The sequence below is a fragment of the Euprymna scolopes genome, chromosome 28 (genome assembly GCF_053919585.1).
Source record: "Euprymna scolopes isolate OS-2025 chromosome 28, ASM5391958v1, whole genome shotgun sequence".
Lineage (NCBI taxonomy): Eukaryota > Metazoa > Mollusca > Cephalopoda > Sepiida > Sepiolidae > Euprymna > Euprymna scolopes.
The window spans coordinates 16,287,021-16,297,020 of record NC_136509.1 but is presented as its reverse complement, the minus strand read 5'-3'; the positions used below and the strand labels follow the sequence as shown (position 1 = coordinate 16,297,020).

General features: G+C 36.7%; 1 protein-coding gene across 1 annotated transcript in view; it reads right to left on the bottom strand.

Moving 5' to 3' along the window:
• LOC145249495 (A disintegrin and metalloproteinase with thrombospondin motifs 6-like) overlaps positions 1–10,000 on the bottom strand; it is a 733,443-nt gene that overhangs the window by 441,097 nt on the left and 282,346 nt on the right. Inside the window, exons 5-6 of the mRNA XM_080111103.1 lie at positions 3,735–3,818; positions 1,406–1,530 (exon numbers count right to left, since the gene is read on the bottom strand). Of these exons, the coding sequence (XP_079967229.1) occupies positions 1,406–1,530; positions 3,735–3,818 (209 nt within the window). The remainder of the gene's footprint in view (positions 1–1,405; positions 1,531–3,734; positions 3,819–10,000) is intronic.

The window sequence follows — 10,000 nt, the reverse complement described above, 5'->3', positions numbered from 1 at the left end:
TGCAAAAGCACTGATTTGAAATGAGTATTTTATGATTACGTTTGGCTCGGTTTTGCATTAAATACTAATCCCTAATTGTGGATTGAACGGATACCATAATATTTAGTTGGCTGCACCTTATAATAAAGCTTAATACAAAATTTCAACCAGATCGGCCCAGTAGTAGTTTATGAGAAAACTTCTAGAGTAAATGTAGTACTGTGGTGACTATTCCCTATTAATTCCTAATTCTGCATTGAATAGATTCAATACTATTCAGTTGGCTGCAGCTTCTAATAGGAGAGGTCCATACAAAGTTTCAGCTAAATTGGCCAATTAGTTTCCGAGAAAAAAGCTGAACTAACAGACCAAGAGAAATTATATTTTTCTGAGTGAAATTTAAAAATATAAAAACTATATATATATATATATATATATATATATATATATATGAACCTTCAGAATGTGAAGGTCCTGGATATGACCTTAAACTATATCTGATGGTGAGGCCCAGCTTGCGGGCCTTTGGGGAGTGTGGAGCCACCCTTTAATTACCATTGCTCCCAGGTCCACCCTGACCCGGAGTGGTAGTACCTGTTAGGGTCCCAACTATAAGTTAAATAGAAACCGACTTGGAAAAAAAAAAAATATATATATATATATATATATTCTATTAAAAAAAAAATTCTTCAAAATCACTGGATTCGGCATTAAATGACCTGAAAATGGTTGATATGCCGTAAAACAAAAACTACCAACTATCAGAATGTGGGAGAATATATACTTATTTCCACAACCAGACAACGTCGTAGCCCATAAAAGCCATGAAAGCCAACAAACCGGAAGTCCGAGATTCGAGCTGTCATGGCTCTTGTGAGCTGCGACGTTGTCTGGCTGTGGAAATAATTATATATTCTCACACATTCTGAAGGTTCTATTGCTTATTGCTTGCAAGGTAAGCCTACCGTGATAGCATCCTTAACGAGTATGAAATTCCTACTTGTGAGGCATTGGCTTAAGTTATAGCTGGTCGCGATGATCACATCCCTTGTTCAAGACAAAGTAGGTTCATTCCACTGTCAGATTTTCGCCGCGGTTTGCTTGATCTGTGTTAATAGACTTTCTTGTGTATGGCGCATTTGCTCAGTTAGCAGAGTACACACCTCAAATGCAAAAGGCTCAGGTTTTGAATCCTGAGTTCAGATGTTCTAACTGATGATCCCAAATGAGGGTGAAACTTCCAGTTTGTTGGCTGTCATAGCTCTTGTGAGCTGCGACGTTGTCTGGCTGTGGATATATATATATATATATATATATATATATGATTTCTAGTTTTTTATATTTCATTTTTTTTAAATTTTTGACCAATTCGAATGACCAATAAGTAAAGTTGAAAAAAACATCCCAGATTTTAAGAGTAACTGACCTTGTCAAGAGTATAGCGACATCGTGGTGGTTGGGGTGGTTATCATCTTTAAAGTTCATCTTTCTTTGCCATCGACAAAAACTTCGAAGACTCTTGTCGGCATGATGAGTGATGATCAGTTCTTCCTGTTAATCAGAATTTAAAAAAAAAGCAATATGAAGAATGGGAAGAAAAAACTAGGAGCATTTTGTTTTTCTGACCTGTCAACACTCATGGGTTATTTAAGGTCAGTTATGTTTTTTGTTGGAATCCTTTATCTTCCTTGATTCAGATCTGATATATTTTTTTGTTTTATTGTCAAGTATTATTGTATGTCCGGGCATCGGCATCCAACCCTGCGGAAAGATTATAAATTTTATTATTTTTTATGAAACCGACATATAAATCTGATTGTTTGGTGAAAGTGACAATTTGATATCACTTGGAGAGACATGATGAAATATAATTTCGTTTCCGATACTAACAAGTGCAATACCCGACCGAGAGGTGGGGGGGTGACCTTTTTCGATCGTGAGAAACAGGCCTGGGAGAGTTGCAGATTCACAGGTACACACACACATGAGGATTCCCCTGAGATTACTTACTTACTGGCGATTGGTCTAGGGAGCAGCCGAAACTACCCCGTCACCTCCATACATAAGCGAGTCCCCCGTGCCAAAATCAACTGTTGGAGCTGAGATTTGAGCAAATCTAATACTAACCAAAGGGCCGTCACCCCCCTCCCTCTCTCTTCCTGTCCATTACCACCGCAAAACTGAGAGTAATTAAATCCAATTGGGACTCGGTCAAGTTTTGTAAAAATCAACATCTGAACAATTGTATATGTTATATTTTGCATATATATCTTGAATTAACCAGTAGATTAGATATATCCGAGTCTGTCTTTCTTTTACGTGCATGAAATTGATTTATTTCCATTGTGAGAAACCGACTAGCAGCGACCTATCAACCCGAAGGCAAAGTGATTCCGACCAGATTGACTGAGTCCCCTGCGAAGAATAAGCATAGATCACATTGGGGTCCATGACCGAGGATTGACTCATATGTGACAAAAGAGATCCCTATTAAGGATCGCTGAGGGTTCACAAAACAAGATACTGAGGATGGAGTTTGACTCTGAAATATATTTAAATTATAAATTTTAAGCAAGCAAAATATTTGTTTGTTTTGTAAAATTGTGTTGTCATTTTGCTTTCAAGTGCACTTGATGCATATTTTATTTTATTTTATTCAAATTAAATCAACGTTTCTATAATGGAACTCACACCCCTTACGTTTAATTTTTCATATTATTACTTTTTAAGAAAGACTTTCTAAGGTAATTTAGTGTTTCACATTCCATGAGGATGTGTTTAACTGATTAGTGTTTGGCATGTGCTATATTTTGGTTGTAAATCTTTGTCCAGAATAAAGGAGTGTGTGAGATTTGTGTCCCCTGCACGGAGCTGGGATAGGATAATTTGTTCTTTTCTGGATTTTGTGAGGGCAGGGATATATTTACCTATCTAGGTCTAATTTGAAATAATTTGTTTTGGGTGTTGCTGTTCCATTTTTGTGGCCATTTATTTCAAAGAAATTTATTTTTGGTTTCAGATCCGTATATAGAATTTTGAGATTTTGGGGAGTTAATTTGAGAGCAGATTAGGTTGCTTTGTCAGCTCTTTCATTGTCTTTTACTCCTATGTGGATAGGGGGTTCAGCATAAACGAATTTCTTTATTGTTGGACGTATTGTTTAGTTTGTAAAGAGGTTTTACAATGAAGGGATTTTCAAAAACATGAAAGATTCAGTGATGATGACAAGTTGCATGAAATCAAGAAAAATTAATAATAGGAAGATCGAATCCCTCTACCGTGCTCGAAAGTTACTCAAAAAGAGAGCCGCCAACCTAATAGGTCACGAACTGTTTGCTAGGGTTCAACCTCTGTGCCATCGACAAAATGTTGCATCCCTCTGCCTGTTTTGCAAGTATTTTAATGGTAGGTGTTCTGACAAACAACAAGCCCTTGTACCCCGTCGAAGTAAATACCTCTGACAAGCAGCAAAATCCCACCCCCTACACAGCAGAGATTCCCAGATGGCAGAAAGCCTTCTACTCTAATAGTTTTTCCCCCCTAGAACTGCTAGACTTTGAAATTCCTTCAGGGTTCCTGCTTCCCTGACTATACTGACATGCAGAAGTTCAAGTGTAACACGAACAGACATCTTGCTGCTCAACTCCCTACATAGTATCCCTGCAAATTATGTCTCAGCGGCACTGTGCCTTGTTTGGGGTGAAAATGCACTCAAAACAAAAAAAAAAAACTTTGAAAAAATAACTGCTACTCACTTGATGTTCTTCTAATAACATGAGTCGAACAACTTTAATGTTGATGGCATTACCAATGCTGGCATCATGGAATAAAGATGAAACCTGAAAGAGATAGAAAGAAAAAAAAATGTTGAAAAGGATTCTTGAAAAACTGGTGATTATTCCATATTATGAATGATAATAAGAATCTTATTGACGAGAACCCTTTATTTAATCTGTCGGGGGTAGAATGTTCTTGTTCTATCAGTTATGACTGGATAGAAATCCTAAGTAATTTGCAATTGTATCTCAGTGTCGTTCGCAGTGAGGATTGAACTTTCAACCTTCAGAAGAGTGTAACATAGTACTTTATCCACTACACCACGCCATGAAAAATTCAAATAATATGTACAACATCACTGTTTACAAGCATAGGCTTGTTCCGCTTATACTGCAAAGGTCGATGTCAAATTCAACAAGTATATAGGTATGCAAGTTGATTATCACAACCTGAAATCAACGAATCTGCTGTTTGTCTACAGCCTCTCCGAAATTGCTTTGCTGCAGATTTGAGGTGATAGCAAAGGCAGACCGTGACAAGCAGACCAACGACAATCGCCGTTCCCCATATGGATACCAAAAGGTGTTGCAGCAATTACCATTCTGCAAGAGTTTTGCCGCTGTCACAACGATCAACAGCAGCAGCATCTTCCCGCCTGCAATGGTAGAATGAGTCTATCAAAGACAACAACAACGAGGCTATTTTGGCACGAAAAGCAGCTATCCTGGAAGGCTCTGAACTTTCTGGAAAGAGTGGGTAACACTGAAACAGGCCCAAATGAAGGTTGCTAAAATACAACTTACACAAGTGAGACTATGCACAGGTAACTCCATGTCTCGCAGTGCCGACTTGCAGACTATCGCACACATCCTCTTAGACTGTCACCTGAGCGCGGCATGCTACGATGCAGATCTGAGGATGCCTTGGACATTGCCCGACAATGAACTTCAAGATGGAGCGAAACGATATGATGATGATGATGATGATGATGATGATGATTACGACTATGAGGATTAATTATTGCATACAATTAATTAAACACAAGTTGCACTTATAACTGGGAGATTGTGAGTTCATGCATTTGCAATGATATCAGTATACAATTGATTACGATGTATGTAATTCCGTAATCTATGAGAGTATCCATTAGGCCAATTCTTCACGGTTATTAGTATGAAGAACTAGCATTTGGGATGCGCATTTTTGTTAATAGTACAATATTTATATAATTTGTTTACTCAGAACTTATTTTTAAACAGAATAAACACTTTGTGAAATCAGAAGCAAAACGAATTGAATGATATTTTAGAATGAAAAGAAACAGAAGAATTCCGTGTAAACGGAGAGGAAAATGAAGAGAAGAGGGAGAGATAGAATGAAGGTAAAGCAGAGAGAGAGAGAGAGAGAGAGCTAGAAAGAGGAGGGAGAAACAGGAAAAGAAATAGCGAGAAAAAGAAACCGGGATATTAAAAATAAGAAAAAAAGGAAAAGAATAAGATAAGAGAAAGAAAGAAAGTAAGAAATAAAGAGATAGAGACAATTAAAAAATAGGAAAGAGTAATGAAAAGAAAAGAGAAAAAAGACGCGAGACGAGAGGAAGAAAGACAGGAGGAGAGAGAGAGACAGAAAGAGAGGAGACGAGCGAGAGAGAGAGAAAGAGAGGAGACGAGAGAGAGAGAAAGACGAGAGACGAGAGAGAGAAAAAGACGAGAGACGAGAGAGAGAAAAAGACGAGAGACGAGAGAGAGAGAGAGAGAGAGAGAGAGAAAGACGACGAAAGGGAAAGAGACGATACAGAGAGAGAGAAAGACGAGAGACGAGAGAGAGAGAAAGAGAGAGAGAGAGAGAGAGAAAGAGAGAGAGAGAGTAAAGAATCTATGCCATAAAATATCACATCCAAACACAAGAGTTGCAATGGAGGAAAGGGGTGGGTGCTGCCTATTCCACAGATGGCCCCACCCTCCAAGGTCAAGTGTTTGTTTGATTTCTTACGACAGAATGTTGATATTTAGATTTCACTTTTATCATAGTTTTTGCTCTATGAAAGGAAACTGAATAAAAAAAAAAGATGTCAGTCGTTCATCCCTTTGGAATCCCCACCCCCTTAAGTTTGCTTTTGTCGTCATCTTTGTGGGATAATGATTAAATGGTAAGCAAAGTTAGAGCGATTGTATCACGTGCTTTTTTTTTTATTGTACCTATTTACTATGCCTCCCCACGGGACAGAGTTAGACACCAGGGTTGTTTTTTAACGTGGAGAAAAGGTACAAAAATAAAAATTGTCTCAGTCGTGAAGGATTTCTCCTCCACCGAAAGAGAACAAGAAATGGAAGTGCAGCATCTGAAGAACAGATACTACACTTTGATCTTAATTAGAGGTCGTAGCCTCCCGAAGAGTGTTTGCATTAAATAAACGGTTTATTTAGTACACGGGGCTGGAAATAAACATAGAAAACGGCAAAGTAAAAAAAAAAAAAAATGAGACTCATACAGGTTTTGAAAGTGCGCTCCAAAAAGAGGTCCTTCTTACAGTTACAGCACTTGCATGTTTAAACTCGCGGAGTGATTAGTATGTAATTCGGTAACAACAGATTAGGATATTCCTCATGCGGAAGCATATTTATCTTGAGTGAGAAGCATGCTCTTCGCGTTAGTGCCTATTTCCGCTTTGGCTCAAGCCTGTTTCACAAAAAAAAAAAAAAAATGGCTGCCTTCAATAAGTTTCCAGACTTTTTTTGTACAGTCATTTAAAATTGTCGTAGACTCTTGGAAGTTCAATATGTTGTTTATATACATCTCATGAGATAAGTGACCAATTTTTATGATTTCAGTTTAAGATGAACAGCTACAGCAGGAATTGGAATACACCTTACTAAAGCCGGATTATCACAGCTGGTGAATTTCAAAACTGCAATCTGGACGTGAGGACACTTTAGAAGAAGGATATGCAACAAAATTCTATTTTAAACTTAGGAAAAATGCCGCAGAAACGTATGGAATGCTTCAGGCTGCTTTTGGACCATCTTGCATGAATCGAGAATCAGTTTTTGAGTGGCATAAGGGATTCAAGGAAGGCAGGGATGATGATAGGTGTGGGAGGAGTAAGGAAGTCAGAACACCAGAGTTGATTAGCCAAATAAAGAATTTCATGGATAAGAACCGTTGTGTGTCTCTAGAGACAATAAGTGCACAGTTTGATGTCAGTGTGGGAACTGTACACACAATTATTCGTGAGGAACTGAAGATACAGAAGATTTGTGCAAAGTTTGTCCCAAGGGTGCAGTAACAACTCTTTCCTTGTCACAGACTATTTGACCAAGATGGATATCAAGACAGTTCCTCATCCTCCCTATAGTCCAGACCTTGCTGACTGTGATGTTTTGGTTATTCCCTAAGCTCAAGGAAAATCTTAGAGACTGTCGTTATGAGACAATTGAGGAGATGAAAAAGGCTGTGACGCGGGGAATTGCCACGCTCACACAAGGACTTCCATGGGGTCTTCCAGAAGTTGTTGGAATGGAACAACAAGTGCATTGCAGCCAGAGGAGATTACTTCAAAGGGGACTAGAGTTTTATGTGTGTACTATCAATAAAATGTCTGGAAACTTATTTAAGGCATCTCGTATACACAAGATGTTAATGTGACGAGACATATCTCTTTTCTTGTCTAGCAATAGCTCCACCAGATAATATGAAACTAATGGACTCAATTCTGTTTCTATATTGCATGCATGTCACCTGAATCAACCAGTCTTATATTGTGGTTTTCATGAGTCTTTTCAGATCATGTTTTTTGGTGATGAAATAAAATTGATCTAAATTGTGTTTCTGAAATTTTTAAATGAGGATTAATAATTTGTATTGTTTAGATTATTCAGACTGCTGTACTCGTCTGGAGCGTTGTTTTCACAATAGTTAAGCAGATGTAGCCTCCGCTCTTCTCCAGATGTATGTTGTCGAACTCGGGAATCTTCCTGCTAAATTTAGGAATCTGCACGAAATTTCAAATAGAACCCATTATTTCATTAACAGTGGAAGCATGCTCTCATTCTGTCAGCCATGACCGGGTAGAAACCTTAAGTAGTTCACAATTATTCAGATCACTGTTCGCATCTTGACTGTTATTCTCCTACTGCTTCAGTATTATTAAATAAGAAACATTCAGAGAAATTGTTTCGATAACAAAAAGGAATATTAAAAAATAAAAACAATTACTTTGAGTCGTAATGGAATTTGGTATCATGGAAGGTAAGCTAGTTTGGAATGTATATGGATAAACAAAACTGGATTTAGAATAACAATAAGATTGACCTCTGACGTCAGAGACAGTTGAATAAACAAAGGGATAGTTTATATATATATATACACGTTAGTCAATCAAAGAAGATCAAGTTGACTAGCGAACGGAGGATTCAGTAGATGAGGTTCACAGAAACACTAACAGTGAACAATGTAGTCAGACATAGAGACCAAGAAAGCGTACAAATTCAAACCGGATAACCTTCAAGGAATAAATGTTATATAAAATTCGAGATGTACTGATTAATTTGTAAGTATTATCATTGATATGGTTGATGTTCTGTGACTTGCTTCTTTGATGATTTCTTCAAATGGACTCAAGAACTGAGTATTTTTTTCAAACAAGTCCCCATTGGTAAGGTGTTATGGTAGAAATCTTATCAAGAGCACACATCACAAGAAATTTTTGTTGTTCTTAATTTATTTTCAGCATATAATATGTTGAATTCTACCATATGGTCACATTTTGAATACGTGTGTTTTTCCACATCAAGCTGATCCTGTATTTCAGTTAATTTGCTAACAGAAAGCGATTAAAATGAGAAACTGTATTTCTGTTAGATGTAATCGTTGCATTCACGGTCTGAGTTACAATGTATGATAATTATTTTAAATCACATTCCCTGACACCAGCAACCATATTTGTCCTGAATCCCACAAGACTAAGAAAACGTTATTGAAGATTTTTTTTACTTATCCAGAACATTGAGCAATTTTTCAATTATTCTTTTCCTGTTTGTGTACCAGAGAATGGAACAACTCTAAGCACAGCTCTGCACTGTTCAGTCATTTGAAAACCAATGAGCTGTCAAACTTAGAAAGAGAACATTATCTGTTGTAGCTGTCTAAATGTCTGTAGTTCATGAAATGTTGCTAATTTCAGCAAAAGAACTGATTTTTTGTTTGGACTTTTGTAAATATAGCAAAATTATTTTTCAGCAAAGTACTTTTTGGATGGAATGCTTTAATTTGAATAAAGTTTTGCAATAATCCTATTAAATCCAATGTCAGATGTTACAGAATATGGGTGAATATTAAAAGCAATATTTTCTCTTATCAGATAATGGATCTCTTGTGACCTGTGGTCATTAATATCCCAAACTTTCTTTATAGCCAATATTGATTCTATAGTAGTTTGGTGTTTCGCTGGAGGCTCGTAATTGCTGCCACTGGAATGTCTGTCTCTGAATATTCATTATGCTTCCTTGTCTGCAATTTTTGCTTTTTTTTTGATGAACCTTTCTAAGATGGTTTAACATATTAGTCATTATAAAAGTTTTTGCTGAGTTGCCACCTTTTGATGTGATGGTTTGACATAACTTGCAAGCAGCTGTATTCTTATTCTTGGGATTGACATCAAATACTTTCAGCAGAAACTGGTTGTCATAATAGTTGAAGGCTGTTGACAAAATTTAGTTAATTTTTTTAACTATTTAGATTACCTACGTTGAATATCTAACACCTCATTAAAAATATACATTAGCTAAACCAGAAAAAGATGTAATAGTAGCAAAAGTCAAAAATTGATGAAACAAGAGTATGACTGATGAAAAATGTCATATTTTCAGCTCACACATTGTCTCAATTTATTGTACAATTCCTCATCATGAAAACTGAAAGGTGAAGTAATAATTATCGGTACTTGTACAGTTTAGTCAAGACATTAAAAAAATGAAAATATCGAAAAAAGGTTATATTGTACGTATCTGTTTCGGACTGAAGATCTCTGAAAAAAAAATTCATTTAATTTGATCAAGTAGTTTTTATTTTACAACAGAAAAACACGTTTTTATGAGAGCGCGTTGAAGTCAGCCATTACGAAATTTGTTGAACACGCCAAAGGGAGATAACTCCAGTTAAAGCGCCGACAGTCCCTCCCCATCTTTATTAGCTTTACTTCCTAAAAATCGAACCTTTTGCTCGGTATCATAATAAATTGTTTTTT